General features: G+C 30.4%; 3 protein-coding genes across 5 annotated transcripts in view; 1 reads left to right on the top strand and 2 right to left on the bottom strand.

The window, feature by feature from the left end:
- The window catches only part of LOC125807086 (rhomboid-like protein 15), a 103,583-nt gene that overhangs the window by 37,724 nt on the left and 40,749 nt on the right, over window positions 1-25,110 (top strand). The gene's annotated exons all lie outside the window — the stretch shown is intronic.
- The window catches only part of LOC125807103 (tropinone reductase 1), a 177,143-nt gene that overhangs the window by 7,895 nt on the left and 144,138 nt on the right, over window positions 1-25,110 (bottom strand). Inside the window, exon 5 of one of the 3 annotated variants that reach the window (XM_049486873.1) lies at window positions 24,744-24,941. The exons of the other annotated variants lie outside the window; for them this stretch is intronic. Within the exon in view, the coding sequence (XP_049342830.1) occupies window positions 24,762-24,941 (180 nt within the window). The 3' untranslated portion in view covers window positions 24,744-24,761. Of the gene's footprint in view, window positions 1-24,743; window positions 24,942-25,110 lie in introns of those variants that run through there. 3 annotated transcript variants of the gene reach the window in all.
- LOC125807106 (tropinone reductase 1-like) lies at window positions 642-20,517 on the bottom strand. Its single transcript, XM_049486879.1, has 6 exons — window positions 20,503-20,517; window positions 18,548-18,618; window positions 17,683-17,890; window positions 16,837-17,053; window positions 15,932-16,047; window positions 642-821 (listed from the first exon to the last, which is right to left on the bottom strand). The coding sequence occupies exons 1-6, from the start codon at window positions 20,515-20,517 to the stop codon at window positions 642-644; spliced, it is 807 nt and encodes a 268-aa protein (XP_049342836.1).

Below are 25,110 nucleotides of genomic sequence, written 5' to 3' on the forward strand. Positions count from 1 at the left end.
AATTTTTTTATATGAAAGTCGTTCAAACCTATAATAAACAAGGTAATAGTTCTAATTTAAACTCCAAAACTAATAAATATTAATAATAAATGCAATAGAAAAGAAATAACATATATTAATATGATTATGAATTTGAGTCATCGAGAGAAAGCTAAAAGGTGAAAACTCCCGAAAAGGGGTTAAAATCCAAATATAAACATATATTAATAAGGCAATTTTTTCTTAAAAGAGAAAATTACGTGTATAAGCAAACATATATTAGTTAATTAGTTAACATAGCTATAGTTTGCCTTAATTATAATCCGCGACTTACTTTTAGCTATAATTACGCGGCTCAACTTTTTATTTTTGTATAATTCGCACGTTTGTATAATTCGGAATTTGTGTAATATCATTTGTATAACTTTTGTATAATGTAATTTTGTATAATATAAATTGTATAGCTGTTTACTCTTCAGATGTTTGTAATTGTATCAATTCGTTATTTCGAGTTTATACAAAAATAATTGAATTATACAAATGTACCCGCGAATTATACAAACGAGGTAGCTTAAACTGTAGCTACAACTCGTAAATATGCAAACTATAGCTATGGAGCATAATTAAATTTATTATAATGGCTATTTCCAAAAGTTCCCTATTTAAAATCCACCATTAGCAGTGAATCCACCATCGGCCCATATAATCTGGCCCGTTATATATGAGGCCGCAGGGAAACAAAGGAAGGCTATTAGGGCTGAAATTTCTTCGGGCTTTCCGATCCGGCCCATTGGAGTTCGAGAAATATATTTATCTATTTCTTCTTTTTGTCGAGGATTTTTCTGCAATAAAGTAGAACATTAAAAAAATAATAGATATAAAAAAAATCAATTATTTTAATTATAGCATGTTTGATGAGTTTCTGAGAAACAAAAAATATTTATTTTAGAGAATTAAAGTGCTTGGTCTAAGATTTTAGATGAAAAAAGTATTGATGACAAAATTTTCAGAAACAAAGTATTCCACTAATGAGAAAGAATTATTAGCTATTGTTAGAGGTATTAGAAAATTTTCAGCATTCCTATTACCAAAAAAATTCGTTATTAGAACTGATAATACGCAGGTATCAGGATTAATATCAAACAAACTCTCATCAGAACCGCAATACAGAAGATTCACTACAAGAAAATGTATTTATAGCTACGAAATCTAAGCTATGAATTTGAAAATCGTAGCTATTACTATCAAAAAATTCGTCAAATTTCATAGCCACGACAATTAAATTGATAAAGCTAAATCCTTACTTTTGCTATAATTGCTAAAAATTGTGGCAATAATGACCTAAATAGCTATAATTTTACTGTTACAACAAAGAGTTATAGCTAATTATACGTTATTGTCACGCGATAAAAGTCATTGTAGCAATAGTATCCCTTTAGCCACAATAAATTATTTGACACAAAATATTGTAGCTATATAAATACTTTTACTTCAAGTTATAAACTATTGTAGCTATAGTTAAATGAAATAGCCATAGAGTTTTCGCTATAATATAAAATCGCAGCAATTCAATATTATTTGCCGTAAATTCATAGTAATAATAACTTTTAGCCACAATAAATTATTTGAAGAAACATTTGTAGCTAAATAAATAAGTTTGCTTTAAGTTATAAAAAAATTGTGGCAATAACTATAAGATATAGCCATAAATTTTTTGCCGGAATGAAATTTTATAACACTGTGATTTTTCATCATAAATATAAATTTTCCATACTAATAATAACTTTTTAGCCACTATAAATTATTGGAAGAAAAACTCATAGCTAAATAAATATTTTTCAAGTTCAAAAATTTGAAGCATACTAAAAGATAGTCATAAATTATTTACGATGATAAAATTTTATAGTTAATGATTAAGTTTTTTCATGATTGTGTTGAAACTAGTTGGAGCAATAGTAAAATTTTACTCATAAAAATAAATTTAAAATAAAAAATTATAACATAATTAACATTTTGTTTCGAGTACCAAAAAATGTGGCAATAATTAACTTAATAGTATAATAATTTGTCATGACAAAATGATATAGGAACGAAGAGTATCCCAACAGAAAAAGGATAGGGAACAATGGATGTCAATAGTTTGAGAAAAAAAATCCCCTTTAAAACCATTAATATTTAGAATATTTATGGTCTAGTGGTCAAAAAGTGTTCTGAAAAATTGATAACAATTTTAGTATATTGATAACAATTTTTTTCCATGTAATTGAAAACTTCATCAACGTATACCTGTAAATAATAATATTTCAACTAAATAATAATACTAATTCACATATAGTTGGAGTAACTTATTAAAATAAAAATTAATTCTCAAAAGTAAATAAAAGTAAATAAGACTTCCAAATATTTACAATAATAAATCTTCATCATCAGCTTCTGATTCTGATTCGTTGTCTTCAGTGATATCATCAGCTACAGTAACATCAGTGCTAATAACATCCAAATCATTTCTTTTCCAATTTATGAAGTCTTCAGCATCCTCAAATCTATGCGAGAAATCATTACAAGCATCTTGTTAAAAGGTCTCTTCATCAATAGCACCTCCAGTAAAGTAACTAGAATGACCATTCAAAACAATTGACCAATTGGGATGAAGATTATCCTTAACATAAAAAAATTGTTCTACTTGAGATGCAAGTACAAATGGTTCATTTGTAGCTAATTTTCTCTTACTGTTAACACTAACATAATCATGTTTATCTATTTTCACTCCATTTCCACTATTATCAACATCCCACCAATCACACTTAAACAAAACAATGCGCTTACCTCCGAAATATTGAAGTTCTACTATTTCAGTTAGAACGCCATAGTAATTGATATTTTGACCATTCACCACTCCTTTTACTAAAACGCCACTATTTTGCGTCTTCCTCTTTTCCTCGAGTAGTTTAGTATGAAATCTAAAACCATTTATTTCATACCCCTTGAATCTTTGAACTCCATCAAAAGGACCTCTAGCTAAAGAATACAATTCACAGCTTGCAAGTGAATTTTCTTCTTTGCGCATTTGGACAATCTATACAAAAAATCAATTAATCAATGATAATAAATAAGTATTACAAATTTAATATGTTATAAGTAAAAACTTACTCGATGGAAAAACCAATCATCAAAGCTCATGCTCTTATTGCTCTGCTCATATTCACTGTTATACAATAAATGTTAATTATATAAAAAGTAAAAATCTCTGTCACTATTTCCTTATACTAGCAGAGGTTATGAAAATGAAAACAGTAGGAGACCATTTGGCTCCATTGTTTTTCATGTCATGAAATTGATGATGTTAGGTAATGAGACTTTACTATCAAAAACTAAAGAATCTGGATTTTTCATGGAAAGAATAGTACATGATTCAGATAAATGAGAAATCTATTTTGGCAAATGCACAACATGCTCACTTAGAACAATGTTAAACAAAAAAATCATTAATGAATTTTTTATTACGAGGTAACTTCAAAAATAACGGTAAGAGATGAGGGAAAGCTAACAAAACATACCGTAGAAATGGTTGAACTTCTTCACAATTTCTCAAGACATAAAGATGAGCTTGTTTTAGCTCAGATTCTTCAAGATTTCTTGATGTATCTCTTAATAAAGGAGAACCCTTTTGTTCAAATACTGATAATCCATTATATTTCTCAGCATGATCAACTTCATGATTCTTGTCCATTCGATTATGCCATTTTGCACTTCCATGTAAATATCTTGAGCAAAGTATTATACATTCTTCAACAATATACCTTTCTGCCATATACCCTTCCGGATGATTTCTATTACGAACATAACATTTCAATATGCGTAAAAATCTGCGTGATATAACATATTACTCAAACTTCTTTTTAACAAGATAAATTAACAAGCAACATAAAATAAAATCAAAATTATAAATTTAAAACATACCGCTCAATAGGATACATCCACCTATTTTGTACAGGTCCGCCAAGCTTAGCCTCTCTTGGAAGATGAATGACTAAATGAACCATAACGTCAAAAAATGCTGGTAGAAATATCTTTTCTAATTTGCTCAGTGTTATTGGAATTTGAGCTGCAAGTTGATCCAACACATCAACCCTTAGTGTTTTCGAACACAATTCTTTGAATAAAATACTTAACTCGGTGATAGCATCATAGACATTGCTTGGCACGACTCCACGAATTGCAAGAGGAAGTAGTTGTTCCAATAAAATATGTGAATCATGACTCTTTAATCCATTAATTTTACGATCCTCTGACTTCACCCACCGTGATATATTGGAAGAATAACCATTTGGAACCTTAACCACTTTCAAGAACTTGCATACTTTAGACTTCTCATCTCGTGATAAAGAATAACATGCTGTTGGGTAATACCATCTTCCATCTCTATAAGTTGGATGTAAATCTCGTCTTATACCCATTTCCTTCAAATCGCGACGAGCATTCAAATTATCTTTTGTTTTTCCTTCAATATCTAGTAATGTCCCAATAATATTATCACACACATTTTTTTCAATATGCATCACATCCAAATTATGGCGTATTAAATTATTTTTCCAATAAGGAAGCCTAAAAAAAATGCTTTTTTTTCTCCAGTTATGTATGCCTTTACTTTTTTCGTACTTGCTTTTTTTCTGGGTCTTACCAAATTTCATGTCTCCCAAAGCAAGCAGTTGGCGTACAGCATCATCTCCTGATAGAATATTTGGAGCAGGTCTTCTTTCAACTTCTCCATTGAAATCACATTTATTACTCCGCCACTTATGATTAGATGCTAAAAATCTCCGAGCACCCATGTAAGAAAACTTACGACCATACTTCAATCGAGTAGATGAAGTGTCTTTGTTGCATGAAGGACAAGCCAAAGCTCCCTTTGTGCTCCATCCAGACAAGTTTGCATAAGCTGGAAAATCATTGATAGTCCATAAGAGTGCTGCTCGCATACAAAAGTTCTCTTTTCTTGAAGCATCAAATGTATCGACTCCATAATACCATAATTCTCGGAACTCATCTATCAATGGTTCTAAGTACACATCGATATCATTTCCAGGGGCTTTAGGACCAGGTATCAACAAAGACAAGTAGCAATAGGGTTGCTTCATGCACATCCAAGGGGGTAAGTTATATACAGTAATAATCACTGGCCAAGTGCTATGAGAAACACTTAAGTTACCAAAAGAATTTACCCCGTCAGATGCTAATCCAAGTCTAACATTACGTGGATCTCTAGCAAAACCAGGATTAGTTGTATCAAAATGTTTCCATGCTTCAGAGTCTGCTGGATGTCTTAGAACCCCATCTTTTAAGCGCTGATCATGATGCCATGTCATGTCTGAAGCAATTTCTGATGACACAAACAACCTCTGCAATCTTGGTTTCAAGGGAAAGTCACGTAATACTTTTCGAGGAACTTTGTTCTCATTGTTTCCTTGAATAGCTCCATCAGTTGTTTGGCCTTCCACTGACTTCCACCTAGACTCCCCATAAACCAAGCAAGATTCAGCTTTTGCATTTTTTTTCAAAATAACATACAATCATTCTCGCAAGCATATATCTTTTCATACCGAAGACCTAAATTTTGAATCATTTTTTTTGCTCCATAGAATGACTCTGGTAAAGTTTCACGAGAAGGAAGTGCTCGTTTGATCAATTTCAATATGCTATCGGTTGCTTTATCACTCAAACCATGAAGGCATTTGATTTGGAACAATTCCACAATTAGTGATAACTTAGAGAATGTATCACAGCCTGAATAATGTTGTTGTGAAGCATCGTCCAATAATTTGAAAATTTTGGAAGTAGGTTCTGAAGCATCACCTTGTTGAAACTTTACTCCACTAGAATTATCCATTATTTTGGGACCAGCAGCATCATAAATCATTTCAAACATATCGTCATCTCGCTCTTTTCATTTCTTTTGAGATGGTTCGCCTTGCTCTTTTCCTTCTGCATCCTGATTAATGATTTTCTTTTTTGGTGCAAATTCTCCGTGTTGAAGCCAACGTGTGTATCCTTTGACTATCCCAAAAAGTATTAAATGTTCCTTCACTTCATCTCTCGACCCGTTGGAAACATTATTGCATTGTGTACAAGGACAAGGAATTTCACCTTCTACTTCGGAGTTTTGAAAGGCAAATTGAAGAAAATTATCAACTCCTTTTAAATAAACATCACTCGATGTATCAGTACAACGCATCCAAGTCTTATCCATTTTCAAATTTCCTACAAAGAAACAAACAGATAAAGATAGTGTTAGCATAAAAACCTCCCGGAACAGAAAAAAACAATAGAATGAAGAGGGGCAGAAGGTGAGAATATATTATTAAGTGTTTGTTGAGTTCATCGTCCATATTTTAGGAGGTAGAGAGGTTGCTTTCAATAAATCGACTCTCGAAATAACTAAATCACATTCATACTATTGTCCACTTAATGTCAAAGTTGGTAGGAGAAAGCTTTTGTTGACAAGTTTAAGTGTATGATTGTGACATTAAGTACACTTGGAAATGAGCCTTTTCTTCAAAAATACAATGGAACTTATCTACATTTCACTTTTCCAGCTCTGTGAAATGTTCAAGAAGCCATCAACCATGTTGAATTAGGGCCAGAGGTGAAAGCAGTTGTTTCTTTAAACACATACATTACTACTCCCCTGACTCAAATCCTGTCCCTTCAGCTAGCTTTCCCAACAGAAAAATCATAGTCGGAGAAGTAGAATGGCCAACAGATGGAAACAAACATGCGAATATTGAAAATGCAAAGATATTTAAAAGGCTCATTTCCTACTGCTACACTTTTGTATTTTGATTTGGCATCTTAATTATAAAAAGTAAACAACAAAAGCTGACTGTTCAGTTCTTAAAATGAGCTTGAGCATCTGATCCTAGTCGTTACATTCGATTATAGTAGATAGAAGAGTATAATTTCGATTCAAACAAAGAATTTGGCTGAGATAAACTATCAAATAGAGCATCTATCTTATCATTCTTAACATATCCTCTATGGTCCAGTAATAAACAATCCATTTTAAAATATGATGAGAAAACAAGTTAAAGTAAAATTTGCTACAAAAGAATTTTAGATAGACGAAGAGGAAATAAACTTACCCTTGATGTGATGATGCAGGAGGAGATGATAATAAGGTTGAACTTGAACTTTGAAAGACAAATCAAAGAGATGAAGGTTCACTTGAGCTTTGTGCTTTGAATTTTGAGAGAGATGTAGTGTAAACTTTGTCTCTCAAATTTAGGGATTTGGGGATTTTTTTCATAGAAAAAAGAAGAAATAACTAATAAAAGCCAATATATTCTATCAAAATAAAGTAGGTTTAGTTGTGCCTTATTTAGAATATTTTACATTTAAAACTATTATATGTACATTTTTCTTTCACCTATTAAATGTACATATATATGTCAAAGTTGTACGACATACACTTTGGTTCCCAATGTATATGTAAATATATAATTATATTGTTTTTTCTTTCATTTTTTACTTAAAAAAAATACAAAAAAAAATCATGTTTTACCTTTAATATTAATTACTTATTTCTAAAAAAAATCAAGACCTAAACATCGATCAATGAATATGGATATTTTTGTAAAATAATCATATCAATCATTTTTTAATAAACGTGAAACGTCCAAACTGGATAGGTAAAAAAACCAAAGGAAATAATATATGTAATTTTCTTTTGTTCAAATTTCATAACTATCAAATTAATTAAATAATTTATCAATTGACGAAAAAGATAACTACAATATTATTTATTATTGATTTTTTTAAAAGTGTGAGCACAATTAAGGTGAGACATTTTATCTGATACGGGGTGAAACGTACGTAAATTTTGGGGTGCTACATGTTTTTTTTTTCCGAACCTTTTCTATCGAACAATACATTTATATAACTAATTTAATTAGAGATGTTATACATTCTATCTTACAAGATCTTAATATATATATATATATATATATATATATGAGTTATGCTCAATTAATTATATCAAATTTTAAATAAAATCGACTTCACTAATTTCGCCACAAACTTCATCTTGACAAGTGCTTTGAGAATTGTTATTTGATTCGAACTTATTGTATCAAAACAACATAGTTTGGTGTAATAATAGGAGCTCATTGTTCAGTTTAATTCAGTTTTACAGATAAATATATTTGTAAGTTTCAAATAGGGAAAAATGTTTGGAATATATATGAACTTTGACCGAATTTGTTGTAACAATACTGAACTTTGAAAAGACCTTTTACCCCCCTGCACTATTTAATAGTGTATGTTAAAGGTATATATGTGCCCACGTGGAAATCATAAATATTGCATAATTATAAATAGTAATGTGTCCACGTGGGCACATATATACCTTTAAAATATATTATTAAATAGTGCAGGGGGGAGGGTAAAATGTCCTCCATAAAGTTTGGTGTCATAACAGCATATTCGGCCAAAGTTGAAGTATTTTTTCGACCCTTTTCCCTTTCAAATATAAAATATTATTATATTAATAACATAGTTAATTCTTATCTTTGTATTCTCAATATATATGAGCGTTTGGCCATGCAATTTATTCACTTTTTGGTAGTTGAACTCTAAAAAACATATTTGACCATAAAAATTTGGAATCTAACTTGAAGTTGAATTCTAGAATTTTCAAAAAAAAACAACAAAAAAGGTGTTTTCACTTTTTTTTTTCATTCTTAGGCCAATATTTGGACGAGTCATTCTGTTCTAAAGAGAGAAAAAATTCACTTTGACCAACACAAAATATTTATTCACTTTAAAAATAAAAACTATGATTTTTTCAAATTTCACAATAAAACATGATCAAACGCACACTAAACACTACTAAAAAAAATAAATTTTAGTGACAACCAAATATTGTAACTAAATAGAAAAATTCCATTAATCATATTTATCATTGAATTGACAACAAAATTCTCTTCGCCAAGAGAAAAATAGCTTTGGATATGATAAAGTCCTAGCTAATTAAAAAAAATTACATATCAATTTTAGATTTTAAATAACATTAATTAATTAAATAAGTGATGAAACTTTTTATTAGTATTCTAGTTATTAGGAGGGAAATCCACGAATACACAGAAAATTCCCTATAATTTATTAAAAGTAATGTGTTATATCTATTTTGAAAGAAACACCACATAATTAATAACACAAAAATCAAAATAGAAGTAAAAATATTTCCCTCCAAACTTTTTCCCGCTCATTATTTTATGCCTAAATTAGCTCTTTCTTTTCCTATTTTAATAAGACAAAACGTAATAACACTAGCACCCAAAAGGAAGTAAAATCACCCTAACATCACTAATTCTCTTTATTTTAATACATATTCCAATTTCATTTTTTGGTGTTGTGACATTTTGCAGTAACGTCTAAACACAAGTACGTTCTTCTTCTTCTATTTTTTTTTATTTCTATCATTTTTTTAAATTTTTTTTCACTTTTTTAATATTATGTATATAATATTTTAATCAATGAAACGATACATTAGCAAGACACTTACTCTTGGTTGATTATATTGTTTATACATGAATTCTTTATTTTATTAAATATGTATCCATGTATTGATTTTGAGTTACATGTTTTTTTTTGTTTTTATAATTTTTTTCAAAATTGATTATTAAATATATTTTTATATCTTACAAATACTTGTTTGCAATAAGATATGGGCAGGAATGGTCTTCGGAAAAAAAATAATTGCTTGATTGTTAATGATGATGTGAAATTTGTGGAATTTCGTAAGAGTTCTAAAACGACGTCGATCAAAGAAAATCTCCCCAAACAACATGTTGAGGAACTTGTTTATCAGGGTAATATAAGTTTCTACATATTAAATTTTTATTATTATTTCAATTAGAGAAATTTACAAAATCATATATATAGGTAACTCGTATTTAATAATTTCGTAGGAAGCATTGACACTCAGGATGAGATAGAAATTAGCTATAATTATGATGGTTATTTTATATTCTCCCCCTCTAGAAAATATGTAAGTGGTCACTTGATTAAAACAAGTATGGACATTGATTTTGTTAGTTACTTTAACTTGTTGGATGATTTAAAGAAACAATGTAAATTTGATATTTTATAGGGGAATTTTTTTTTTATTTGAGAGGTGATAGGACTATCAATGATTATGATGGATTAGTAGAATGTCGTGATGATTTTGTAATGACCCGTCAGGTCATTCTGAGAACTGGTCCTCTCTCTTTCACAAAAATACCCTTTCCGTAAATTTGAATAGAAATTTTAATTACTCTCTTTTAGTAACAATTATATAATTAATGGGTTAATATTTAAGTAATTTATTTAATTTGTGGTTAATGGGTCAAACCCATGATTTAGTTAATATGTAAAAACTGAATTAAATTAAAGGGAGGTTATTATTATTTTATCCCAATATAATTAGTTGCGGCTGAAACTATCGTGTGAGAGAACTCAACCTTGATGCCGACATAATTGATAAAAAAACTTCTCCAGGTAAAACGTTTAATCAAGCTTCAATATTACTTTTACATATACTAATTGATTGAGGGAGGAGAGAATTAATATTATTAATTTATAATTGAATAGAGATTTGAAATTGGAAAAAAATGGGTTTCTGTGCAACAGGGGGTTATTGAATTGGGTATGTTAAATTGTTAAGTAATTATCTCTTGTAATAATTATAAAATAATGTAGATGTAGAAATTTATTATTATATGTTTGATTGAGGGTAATGGGGTTACATCGGTTGCATAATTGTGAACGAGTACATTTTTGTCGTTTTCCCCTTCTTTTGCTATTGTTGATGTTATTAAAAAGTTGGAGACAAATTCCATGGTTGATGATCGAGTAATTACTCTTAGAATTATAGGATAACGATTGGAAGAGCATGATGGGTGGTATTGGATTAATGACAAAGGATTTTACTTGTGCATAATATTCTATAGTTACGGGTCTAGATACATGATAGTTGGTATATATTTATCTTTCGTGGTTGAATTTTTATTATACAATATCATATCACGATTCAAGTTTTATATATATTGAGATAAGAAATTAAATATTAAGGACATTGTATATATAAATATCATTAGAGTTGTGGAATTGGAGAATGAAAACTTAACCCTAGACTTGAAATTTGGAAGTATGAGGGTTGACATGATAATTGACATCAAAATTTAGGAACTTGATTTTAGGTTTGTGTAAGTTTTTGGGTCTAGGCTAGACCTATAGTAATATGATGGTTGTTAGTTTTGAAAATTGATTGTGATTAATTATTTGAATAGATTGCATTGATTTGGAAGCCTAACGAAAGGGAAGACTCAAGAGTCGGAGTGATTGTTCGATGATTTGAGGCAAGTGGATTTCTAAACCCTTGTTAAGTGTATGGAATTCGTGTGTTTCCTTGTAATATGTGTTTGGAGGTAATGAGACTTAGTGATGGGTTGACTTGTCCACATTGATTAATTCTAATAATGAACAAGGGGTAATAAAAAGCAATGTGATTAATTGTTTGTATGTGATGTGTTGAGAATTGTTTGTGACGGGCATTGGTACGAGTACCGGTGTTATAAAAGGGAAAGTTTGTTACTATAGAATGCGGATTGTAATTCGAGAATGCCAAGCATATGTGCATTAGTTGATTTCATGTTATTGACTTGATTTATTATGTGTGATTATGTTCTTTATTGAACATGTATACTGGTGATAGCTGAGGTGATTAGATATCATATTGATATTTGATTGAGATGCATCATCCCTTTTATTGAAATCATATTGTGCACATGCATTGACATGAGATTGAGTATAAGTTGGGCACGTGGAGATCATCCGTGCTGGGGATGGTGAGATGTTAAGATTATAATTTGGGCACGTGGAGATCGTCCGTGCGAAATTTATTTGATTTATGATAGTGCGTTGAGATCGTCCGCACAGACATGTGGAGATCGTCCGTATCGGTATATGGACCTCGCGAGTCCCCCATGGGTAATGAACTCTCGATGTATTTTCGAGGAGTATCATGTATATACGGTTGAGAAAGTACTTGGTATTCTGAGGCATATCATTTCATGGTGTCATATTGCATTGCATCCCATGACATCCTTCATTCTTGATGATTATGTGCTTTATTGGTGGTTGGAAAGTACTTGATGTTTGATTACCTCTATTTGATAAACTTGATCTTGTGTGTTGTTGATATTTGTGAGTGCTTTTTTATGAAAGTTGTGATTGATGAATATTGAGTTTGTTGTTAAGGATATGTAATTGTTAAAATGATTGTTGTTGAGCTGGGTGCTATGTAAACTATGAACTGTTAGGTTGGGCTGGTTTTATGCAGGTTGTAGTTGTGGAGGTTTGCTTGGGGTGTAAGGAGTACCCGTATTCTATTTTCTTAGCTTGCGTTTAGAGGTGTACTTGCTGAGTACCGTGTGGTTTGGTACTTACCCCTTGCTTCTACAAATTTTTGTAGGTTACGAGCCTGGATTTTGTGGTACTTTCCATTCTCTTATTTTCCGAGGCTTCTTGGAGACTTGTGAGGTAGCTGTTTGTCATCTCAACGGACTTTCTTACTCCTATTTATGATATTGTTCTATTTTAGAGACAACATCATTTAAGACTTACGTTTTCTTTCAAATCTATTGTAATACTTTAGAGGCTTGTACACGTGACAACCAGATTTTGGGGGGTGGGTATTTTTGAGTTAATTATGAAATTTCCGCATTTTATTGTAATGGGTGAGTGTTAGGCTGACTTGTCTTGGTGGGATAAGACGAGTGCCATCACTTCCATTTTTGGGTCGTGACAGATTCAGATGTTAGAGACATGATTGTTAGTTATAAAATGCATAAAGGTAAGTCTTTCGAGATTTACACATTACCAAAGGATTGTGGTATTGTTATAAGTACATCTCTTGAAGAAAGTATTCCTAGCAATGATGTGTCCGAAGAGGTTATAGTTATGGAAGAACATCAATCATCAAATGCAACAGGTATACTTTATTGTTATTAATATATATTCTTATAAATAAAGATATTTTTATTTAATTTTATTTATTTAATCTTCAATTTTAGGTCCCAACGTGGTGAAAAAAAAAAACTAGAGGGCCTACACGATGCATAAAAACAATCAACTTATCGGAAGGACAAAGATTATCTGTACAATTTGATGAGGATAATCAAGCTATTGGTGAGAATGCAACTCAATTTATTTGGTTTTTGGGACAAACAGTTAGAAGCCGGAGTTGTCCTTTAAAAGTAAATGGTTGGAAAGAAATTGAGGAAAACAAGATTGACCACATGTGGGACATCATATTGGTAAGAATAAACTAAAACAGTTTATAATTTTCTTTAAGTTTTTACAATTAAACTATTAGAATATATTATCATAAAATTATATTTAATATATTTTTTGTAGGAAAAATTTAGTTTTGATGTGTTTGAGGATAGAAAATATGCAATCATTGGTCATATGAGTGACCTTTATAGAGACTATAGACACAAAATGAAAAGTAAGTATTTTGATTCAAAAGCATCTTATCAACTTCGCTTGCGGCATAATCCTAAACGTGTTAGCATCGATGACTGGAAATATTTGGTTAATCTTTGGAGTGATGCTGATTTTCAGGTATGATGTATTAGATTAAAAATATTATTTTATTAAAGAAATAGTTTTATTTTATCAATTAAGGAAACTAATGTTTATTATTGTTTTTTAATCTTTATTCAGAAGAGAAGTATGCAAAACAAATCGAATAGATCGAAACGCTCCTTACCTCCATATATTGGAACCAAAAGTTATGCAAGACTTAGACATGAAATGGTACACAAAATAATATTTAGAATAAAGTTAGAAGAATTTATTGCATTTTCTAAATTTAACTAACAATAATGATTGTTATTTTTATAGGCAAAAGACGGAAAAACTCCTTCTCGTGTTGAAGTTTTCATGGAATCTCGCAAGAGGAAAAAAGGAAAACAAGTAGATTCTTTTCAACAAGATGCCATGGTAATTTTAATATGTTAACTTTCCTCTTTATCTGGTTAGTAATTATTTATTTCCATATATAGTGTTAGATTCTTTTGATTGTAGGATCAATTTGACCAATTAAAAAAACAACAACAAAATGGAGAAATTTCTCTAAATGATGATGATATCTTTGAAAAAGTACTTGGGATGGAAAAAAATGGATATCTTCGTGCATATGGCCTCGGAAAAAATATTAGTGAATACTTTGGTGGTAGACCAACAAAGGTACAATTCATAAAGCAATTAGAATCAACCAGAAAAAAATCAAACGAGCGTGTGGAAGAAGTCAAAAGAGAAGCTAAGGAACAAATTGAAGAAATGAAGAAAGAAACAGATAACAAATTAGAAGAGTTGAGTAAAAGGTGGGAAAAGAAATTTCAAATGATGATTGAAGCTCAAGGTCGACAAACAAATAATACTCTAAACGTAAGTAATGTTTCTTTTTTATAGCTTTCATTTATTTATTTTTAAAATCATATTAATAATTTAATTAAATATTTTATTGTGTCATTTTCTTATGTAATAGTTAACTGTTTTTTTTGTAGCTTGTGAAGAAGTGATGAGAGCATCAAAATTGACGAGACAAAAATAGCTATTATGTCTTGTAAAATAATATTTATATGTTTGAATGATGTTTCACTATTTTGAATGACATTGTTAAATCTTTATAAAGTCTTTTCTCCATGTATTGTATTTATTATACAATTCAATATATTTCGCACATTTTAAATATAAATTTCATGTTAAATAGAAACTACATTGTATGAATTTGTAGCTAGCTATGATTTTTTTTTATTAGGTTGAAAAACATATATAATTACCACAAAAATATCTTGTGAAGAGTATATAATTCCCACATATATAATTGCCACAAAAATATCTTGTTAAAAAATTTATAATTTTTAGCTACAATTTATATCTTGTGACAATGAAGTGTGAAATTTTAGTTATGAAATTTTAAATTTGTAGCTATATCTATACTCCTATAATTGCCACGTATAGAGAACATGGCTAAAAAAAATACTTTTTATAGCAAATAGTTTTTCTTAAGCTTCATGGCTAGATATATGAATTTTTAGTTACAATATAAAAAAATTTGTGGCAAATACATTGAGTTATAACTATGAATTTTTTGATTCATAACTAAATATAAGTATTATTGCCACGAGATCAGTTATAGAACTAGCTACAAAGTTTAAATATTCGTGGCAAATAAATTGAATCTTTTGCTACAATACAACCTCTTATGGCTACTTTATAAAGATAGATACAAATTTTATTTAACGTGGCACAAGAATAAAATAATTTGCTATAAGTATATTTTTCATGGCAAAAGTCTGTATCCATTGCAGCTATAAACAATTTTATTTTGTAGTTATAAGTATAAAATCTTAGTTACGGACCATGTAAAGTTTGTAGCTAACTATTAGCCACGCTACATCTAGCTACGCATGCTACGAAACAAAATAATGTAGCTAAAGTGTTTAGCTACGGAAAATTTTATATTTAGCTACAATGTATTTTGTAGCTTAAAGTACATTTTCTTGTAGTGATTGCATAGGTGGCAGGTCTTATTATCGTTCTATTCTTTAAAAGATAGAACATATTAAAGGAGTTGATAATTTTCTTGCAGATTTCCTTTCAAGAAATGTTCAATATGGACAATCGAACACAAATCCTGATTAACAGGGTATTTGAAAAAATGCAACTTGTGGAAAAGTCTATTGATGACAAAAGCCATATATTGTGTGTATTTCAACCATGTTAGTAAACTAATTTTTTTCCCGATATTCATATGAGAACCCGACAAATCCAAAATTTATTCAAGAAAATGCTAATTATTATGGATTTTTTTCCATATCTATAGCTCGAAATTTAAACTTACACTTATTGCTGCTTCAATGAGTGGAGTTGAAATTAATGCTGGTGCAACTGAATTAACACGAATTTTGTCCTTGGCCCACGCACAAGCCAAATTCATCGTTATTTGATTTATTGCTCCTATAAAAATAAATAAAATGGAAGTTTTTTGGGAGTTTATAATTTCTTTTTAACTATTCGATATCTATAGTTAACTTTATTAATTTAAATTTATATCACGTAAGAAACCTGTAATTCCTTATAACTAAAACATTACAGTAACTACTTCAATATGTATGGTCCCCTTGTTGTTTCAATTTATGCGGCAGTGTTTGAATTTCGAAACTAAACCCTTTTTTATTAACTGTAATTTTTTCACTTGTCATTTAAAGTTTAATTATTTTTATATGATTTTTAAATTATAAAAAAAAGTTGGGACTTCACTAAAGTTGGAACCATCATCATTTTATGGATTAGAAAAAAAAAAAGTTGGAATCATTTATCAATGCACACCTGAATTAATTTATTTCTTAGTTACCCCATGAAATTGGTATTTCAAAAAATTGACCCTTCAACCCGACCCATTTATTAATAGACCTCATTGATGTGTACATGGATTTAGTTAAGGTCGAGGGGTCAAGACTTTCGAAATACCAACTTCAAAGGATCCCAAGGTTATTTCTATTTCTAAATATATAAATTTCACTTCAAAAGAATTAAAGATTCCATATTCATATTTAAAAATTTTGTCTATCCAAATTCAGATCAGTAACAAACAACAATAATAATAATAACATACTCAGTGAAATTTCAATAAGTAGGGTCTGGGAGGATAGAGCATACACATATCTTATCACTATCTCATAGAGGTAGAGAGACAGTTTTCGAAAGACCCTCGAAAAAGTAAAAATGATGAGTAGAAAACATTACCTTTAGAAGCAGAATAAAGAGACATAGAAGGCATGGCTGAAAATGTAGTAGTTGAAGAAACAAAAATAATATTTCCATTTTGAGAAGCCTTCAATAATGGATAAGCAATTTGAGATAAATGATAAGCAGCTTCAAAATTAATTCCCATAGTTATGTTGTAATCTTCTTCTGTGTAATCTTTAGCTTCCTTATATATAGCTACTCCTGCATTATTTACCTAATTAATCATGAACAAATTAAAATTAGTCAAACAATTGTTACGACTAATTATAATTCCATAAAAGTTTAATTTTATTTCTTAAACTACTAGCAAAATAAATTATTTCACCGCTAGAAAAATGTAAATTTTCAATAGACGTTCCCATTGGAAAACCATAGTCATAAATATATTGGGATTTTGAACGAAAAATCTGTCAGAAATATTTTCAAGAAGTCAATTATCAAGCGCCTGACGAAAAATCCATTAGAAACATTATAGATAAGTCGACTAATTTCTGACATAGTCCTTCAAAAAAATGTTAGAAATTCCCTTGAAATCATGACTTTTTGACGGAAATAATTTTCCACAAGCACATTTTCGATGGATTCCGTTGGAAATGTGTTTCCTAGAACGTGTGGTTTTTATATTTTGAAAAAATAGAGAGTGGTTCTTTTTTTTTCTCATCCTATGTTTGATATCTGACTATTACGTTATAGGGTCCATTCTGGGGCACTACTGATCCCAAACAAAATGTTTTCATATCTAGAAGCTCAAATATGAAACCTCTAGTTAAAAGTGAAAGAATCTCAATCATCCCACAACAAAACGGAACTATAATATCAATGAGATTAAATAAAAGTCTTTACCAATATATTGAGCTTCCCATCAAATATATTTTCAATAGTCTTCATAAGTTTTTCACGTTCAGTACGAGATAATAAATCACAAACAAAACCTTCAACTTCAAGTCCGTTTTTTCTCCAAATTTCAAGGCATTCTTGAAGTTCATTTTCATTACGTGAACATGTATATACTCTTGCTCCAAAATTTGCCAATTCTTCCACTATAGCATACCTAAAAACAATTACAAGATCACGATGACGATAAATCAAATGATCACAAAAGAAAATTATATACTTAAAAAATATAATGTTTTAATGTGAATTGGCAAATGGTTTTAGTGGGGTCTAGAAAAGACAGAGTGTATGTAGACCGTGCTATTATTTCGGAGAGTAGAAAGACTATTTTCAAAAGACCCTTGACTCAAGTGCATCAAATTCAAGTAAAAGTGAAAGAAAACATGAAGAAAGCATAGCAATTGATAAAACGTACGGTATAAAATCTACGAGAAAGAAACGATAACAACAATAAAATAGTGTGATAATTGAAAACACAATAAACAACATATGACAAGCACTACAAGGGTACGGTTAGTACTATGACAAGCACCAGCAAGATTAAATATTTGCAAGACAAGACAACTCTCCACCCTACTAACCTTCTACCCCAATACCAACCTACATATGAAAAAATAATATAAAGTATGTCAACAAACAAAACTGCGTAGCTAAACAACAAAAGATCCATTCTTATCCCAATTTGGCTATGATTGCCGACATGTTATAAGAAAATTCAATCAACTAAGATTTTTTTAACAACGAGTTAGCTAGAAATTACCGATAAATTTCGTAGATGATTTCGAAAGATTTATGGGGATATTTTGAAACTCACCCTATGCCTTTGGAGCCACCAGTAACAAGTGCAGTGGTGCCTTTGAGACTCCATTTTTCTCTCAATTTTTCCTCCTTGTTTCTCAATTGTGCCATTTCTGGTTTATTTATTTATTATTAATATTATATTGTGAAAAATCTTAAAAGTAAGGTAAGGTTTGGAGTCACTTTATATATATACGAAGAGAAAATGGTTTCATAGCGTGTGTGAACGGTTCACATTGATTTATATCTTTACATCGATTCAATAAATATCTATACAGAAATAAAATCAATTTGTAAAGTCATGATTTGTTCAACCTAGCTATTTCAATTTGTACAAGTTAATTAGTCGCTTATTAGGCTCTAGCATAAGCATAGGAAATAAACATGTTAAATAAACTTTAATGATATTGAGAATTTGTATTTTATTAATTCACAAAAGTTAAAGCATTATTGGCTATTACACTAATAATTAACTATACATATTTAAGATTTAATTTATATATATCGTCCATATATATATATATATATATATATATATATATATATAGCATTTAACCATAAATTCTCAAATATTTTTAATAAGCTATTTTTGAGTGAAGTTTAAATTTAACTTACGTCTAACTTTCCACGTATTTGTCCAATTTAAGTAACAATATGTGGTTGTCTGTAAATCAAGTTTGAAATGATACCACAAGAATTGTCCTTCTAATTTGTGGATGTGAATCAATTACGTAATTAATTTGGATTGAATGATTATAGTTAAGTTGCAATTTGTAATGGGACTGTAGTAAATGTTGAAGATTTTCAAAGAATTAGATATAACATGCTTATTATATCATTTTTTAATTATTAATTCATTAATGGAGTTAAAAAATTAATAAACCGACGGTGCACGTAACTTAAATTCATACTACTTTAGTAGTAGTAGAGTATTAAAAGATAGCTTCTATAATTTTGTTAATAGCAGTGTAAGCAGATAAATGTCTCTTTCGTGTCATTAATCTTTCAATATCTTGTGAAATAGTTTGTTATCTAAAAAACCATGATTGTTCATCATTGATAATTTGATTTGAAAATAAAAATAATCTTTACTTTATAAAGATATACTCCCCCGTTTCTATTTAACACGAAATAAAAATGTATGTTGTAAGGCTTTTTTTGGCAACATGAGCCTTACAATATATATTTTAACGTCATTTATCCCTCCATCCAAATATTGCCCTTCTAAAAATTTTGTTCAATTTTTGTGCCTTTTTGAGCCATTAGCTAGCGTTGGTGATTAAACTAATTGACGATAGTTTTTTAAATTTTAACTTATACATACGGATAGTTTATAAGCTTAGGCTAGCTAACGTGTTATCAATTATGTCTATTTCTAATGTGCCTATTAAATTAAGTGACAACATGTGGTGGTTATAAAATAGATATTACAAGCAAAACGAAAATCAAAATTTGCTTCAATTGCAAAATATTAATTATAACAAAATATGTCATAATGGGACCAAGAACTTTGTAATATGTTTATAATAATCTATAGAGAAAAGACAGAAAGTCACCACTGAAGTTGTCTCGAATTTTAAAAAAGACACCTTAACTTTGTGGATGTCTTATTACTCCACAAAACCATTTCTAACGATTATAAATACACCATTTTAACCCATTCTCAGAGCAGGTGTAATCTCACGTATTGGGGGTGCGTGAATGACAAAAAAATCACCCCAAATCAATCTAAAAATGCCACGTAGCAAGATTGTAAGCCTCCATTTTCTAAAAAAGTTCAAGAAACAGAGGATTTCTTGGTCAATGCCTTTCATGGTGGTTGTTGAAGAACAATTTCATATTTACTTAAGAATATAAGAAGATTTTACAGGATTCCTAAGTGAAAATCTTCACTGTTATGTAAACAGTGAAAACGAAGGATTCCACAAAAATCTCATATCCAAATCTTCCATTTTCCACCTCTGCAAAAACTCCATTTTTGCTCATTCCATCTTCGTCTTCTACAACAACAACAAAAAATAGAGCTACTTGTTGGGTTCAAAAGTGACTAGGACGACAAATAAAAGCATGCTAAAAATATATTATTAATATAGTTTAGTCAAACGACCTACATATAATAAAATTAATATTAAGAAACATAAATATGTTTCATAAACAAGACTCTCTAAATGACTACATTGTGTATTCTATTGTGTTTTTTTGATATGAGAATAGGGATCTTCAATTTATAGCATTCCATACTTTTCCTTTAAGGAAAGAATAAACCAAATATGGAAGATAATTATATTTTCCTTTCATTAAAAGTAAAAACATTTATGGTAATGTTTTGTCTTTTCTTTTTGGAAAAATAAACTTAAAAAAAGATAAGAAAATCAAGGCAAAACTCTAACACTACATCGGTACGACGCTAAAAAAAACCCATCAATTGAAACTCCAAAATTATCTCAATGCCTTGAATTCTTTCCTCAACGATGCAACAACTAGTCAAGACCATTTTCACGAACAATTTGTATCTATTAAACCCAAATTAGTTAATGCACCCGTTTACATTGAAGTTTTTGAGTTTGTATTCACAACTTGTTTGTGCTTTTGGACTTGACCCAGAAGATTTTGAGGATCAAAATGTGAGTGAGTTAGGATTTTACCCAATTCATTATTAAATGAGTAAGAAAAATAAAATTATATTATTTTATTTGAGGTGAAACACATGCACAAGCTATGAGATTACAAAAGTTGTAAAAAGGGTGTATTTATAGTTGTTGGAAATACTTTAGTGAGTAATAGGACACCCGCAAAGTTAAGGTGTCTTTTTGAAATTCGAGGACAACTTCAGTGGTGATTTTATTTCTTTTCTCTAATCTATATAATCATCTGTGATTGTGAATCAAAAAATAAATTTGTTATTTGAAATTGCCTATCAATAATTCAATAGTTTAGATTGAATGGCTATGATTAAGTTCCAAATTGTAATGGAAAACATACATGGTGGTCTATAACTATAATAATTGTGGTAGGTGTTTAAAGAACAAAACACAATCATGTTTCAAACTATAGGGAGAGTTAGTAAATATAACATATACATGTTTAATTATAAATATATGTTTTTTGCTACCAGATACACTGAAATATCGAGAGAGGCGAGCAAGAATATGAGAGAAACGAGCGATATTTGTCTATGTATTCCAAATACATGTTAATCACACTAGATACACACTACATATATGTATCTGTATGTATATGATGTAATTCATATGTACCTAGGATACTAGATACATAGGAAAGTGGCGAGCAAGACGGGATGGAGGCATGCAGGATTTGTCTATTTATCTCATATACATGCTAATCACACTAGACGCACATTATCTGTATGTATATGATGTGAGTCATATGTAACTGGGATACCAGATACATAGGAGAGGTGACGTGCGAGATGGAAGGGAGGCGAGCGAGATTTGTCTATATATCTCAGATACAGGTGAATTCACTTGTATACATTGTATCTTGAACACAGTACAACTAACTTTTCCCCAATTTATCTCGAGATGTATGTATCTAGACGCACCAAAATCTGATAAAATTCATAATATTGCAATTTAACATATATCTAAATAGTTAACTTCTAAACTAGTGAAATTTCTCTAGGTTAGCCAAATAACAAACACGTGAAAATGGAAGCGTGTCGTTGGAGAACACAAGCACATGGACATAGAAATTGTTCAAAGCATAATGGGCCGATAATAGGCACAAAATACAAATTACAAAAAATTGTAACGACCCGTTTGGTCGTTTTGAGTACTAGAGCTTTTTATTTCATAAAATACTTTCCGATAGATTTTAAATGCGTACTTTGGACTATTTGTAACTACAATTATGAATTTAGTGGGGTAGTTTTAATAATTATTTTAGTTGGTGGTGAAAGGAGATATATTAAAATTAATAGTGGACCACTTTTACCACTTTTATAATTGGTCATATAATAACTAGGGTGATGAATAATCTGTAAAAACAAATTGAGAAGAGGGTTTATTCGTGTGAAAGCTACGCAGAGCAGCAGCCGAGCTTCTCAGGTTTGGTTCTACGAATTGTTCTATTTCTGGTGTTAAAATTTACATCAATAGTAATGTGGAGATGAATTGTCGTTAGACTGTAAGGGAAATTTGTGGGTATTGATTATTGACGCCTTTGGGTTGAAAACTTTGGTGGAAACCTTGTTTGTTTAATCTACGTGGAACCTGCAGTCATTGGAAAAATTCCAAGTGATCAACTTCAAGATAATGATGGGAATTGTTAAGGGGTAAGGAAATTACTGTGCTAAATTTATATATGTGCATATGGTGTTATAGGAATTGGTTTTATGGACCGGCAAATTGGGTTTTTGAATGTAAGTGGGGGTGGTAATTATTTAATTGCACGGATAGTTGTTAGTGGATTAAAGAAATCACGAAGCGGAAGGTGTAGCGATAATATATGCATGCATTTGATCCACTCATTGGTTGAGATTTTGGATAAAAAGGTAACGAAGGTAATAATTAAACCATGATGAGATATGATTGGTTAATGGCAATAGGATACTTGGAAAAATATAGAATCCATATATGTGGGAGGTTACATTAAACATGCAGCCATCATCCTTATACAGTAATGCTACGGTCAATTGTAATATGTGGGTTTGGTCCTTATCTTCTTAAAATTATCATGTTGTGATTTAAGTTTTAATGAATTGAGATAGGTAATTAAATATTAGGTACATTATATTATTTAAATTCCATTAAAGATATGCTAATGGGAGAAATTAAGACTTATTCATAGGTTTGAACTTTAGGAAATTGATTATAGAAATTAGGTGAGTTTTTGGGTCTAGGTTAGACTAGAATAATATGAGTGTTTATAGAATCGCTAACTTACAAATTATGCATATATATATTTGATAGATTGGAAAGGTTCGGAGGCATTGAGGAAAGTAACTTGCTTGACTTCAGTTCTTCGGTGGAGGTAGGTTATGGTTTATTCTATTTGATAGATAAACTCCTAATAGCGATTGATATGCATTGAATGATATTGTGAAGTTCTCTATGTACTTGACTGTGTGATTGTGTGGCTTGGTTGTGTGCATGGTTTGTGATTGGTCTAAAATCTTGAGACCGTGAGATTTATAATCTGAAAACCTCTCTATCGAAGTGATGCCTTGAATAAAGAAGGCTTGATGTAATATTATTAATGAATTGAAAAGTGGTGATAATAAATAATAAATTAATAATATTATTGGATTGGAGTGTCACGTTCCGACACGGTATTTTTGGATCGGAGTGTCACGTTACGACACGGTATTTTTGGATCGGAGTGTCACGTTCCGACACGGTATTTTTGGATCGGAGTGTCACGTTCCGACACGGTATTATTGGATCGGAGTGTCACGTTCCGACACGGTATAATTGGATCGGAGTGTCACGTTCCGACACGGTAACATTAAAGGAAAATGATATTGAATTAACTTAATGTACTCAATCTCAATGAACGCATTTCCCAAACGAGTGTGATGTGGAGGCATGAGTCCTCGTGTGTGTGCTTGATATTGTGATTGATTACGTACTTGCTTCAATTGTCACTTGTTTATATTGTTGTTTCTTATCACATGCTAAGTGTTATGGTTGACTTTATACTATTATTCATTGTATATTAGTTTCTATTTTGGGTTGGCCGATGATACCTACTCAGTACATGTTGCCCCGTACTGAGCCCTACTTGTATATTTCTTTGTTTTCCTTTTGTGGAGTGCAGCGAGTGTATCAGTGACTTCGACTCGCCCTCAGCTATGGCCAGTCTCCAGCACCTCAGGTTCCAGGGTGAGCTATTCATTCCAGCTCGTGTTGGATTCCCTTGGTCATGGCATGATGTCTTTAGTTTTCAGACATAAACAATTTTATTCATTTATTTCGATGTCTTTGATACTCTTAGACTTAGTATTTAGAGATTAGATGTCCTTCATGTGATGACTTTCAGATTTTGGGGATAATATGTAATAAACTTTAGAAGTTTATTTGATTGGTTACTTTAATAAGTTTTGGAGCTTCCGCGTTATTGTTGTTATTCGTAGTTGAATTATTGGTATATGTTGGGGTTTAGATTCCTTGGTCCGCCCACTTAGGAGGTTAAGTGTGGGTGCCACTCATGACTCAATTTGGGTCGTGACAAAAATAGAAAAAGATTACAAAGCCCAAAGAAAATAACACTTAAAACGCACCATTAGCTGTAAATCCACCATCGGCCCATATGATTTGGCCCGTAATATAAGAAGCAGCTGGGAAGCAAAGAAAAGCTATTACTGCTGAAACCTCTTCGGGCTTTCCGGCCCGGCCCAAAGGAGTCTTAACAACAAGACTATCAATTTCTTCTTTTTGTTGAGGATTTTTCTGCAATAAAAAGAATAATATTAAAAAAATAATACATAAATTGTTTTCTTGACATGTTTTTGTTGCATGAATAGAGACATGGACACATAAAAATTTTATTTTTGGTACAACAATAATAACTAATATGCTTCACTCATATTTAAGTTTGAGTCGACTATATGAAAATTTA

Source organism: Solanum verrucosum, unplaced genomic scaffold (genome assembly GCF_900185275.1).
Source record: "Solanum verrucosum unplaced genomic scaffold, falcon-dt-bn FXZP01000196.1, whole genome shotgun sequence".
Taxonomy (NCBI): Eukaryota; Viridiplantae; Streptophyta; class Magnoliopsida; order Solanales; family Solanaceae; genus Solanum; species Solanum verrucosum.

Bases quoted from the DNA above. Each gene is read 5' to 3' on its own strand.
- LOC125807106 (XM_049486879.1), bottom strand. The intron at 17,054-17,682 runs GTAAAGACTTTT...ATGATTAATTAG, and splicing joins ATGGGAAGCTCAATATATTG to GTAAATAATGCAGGAGTAGC. The intron at 16,048-16,836 runs GTAATGTTTTCT...TTATTTTTATAG, and splicing joins TCTTTATTCTGCTTCTAAAG to GAGCAATAAATCAAATAACG.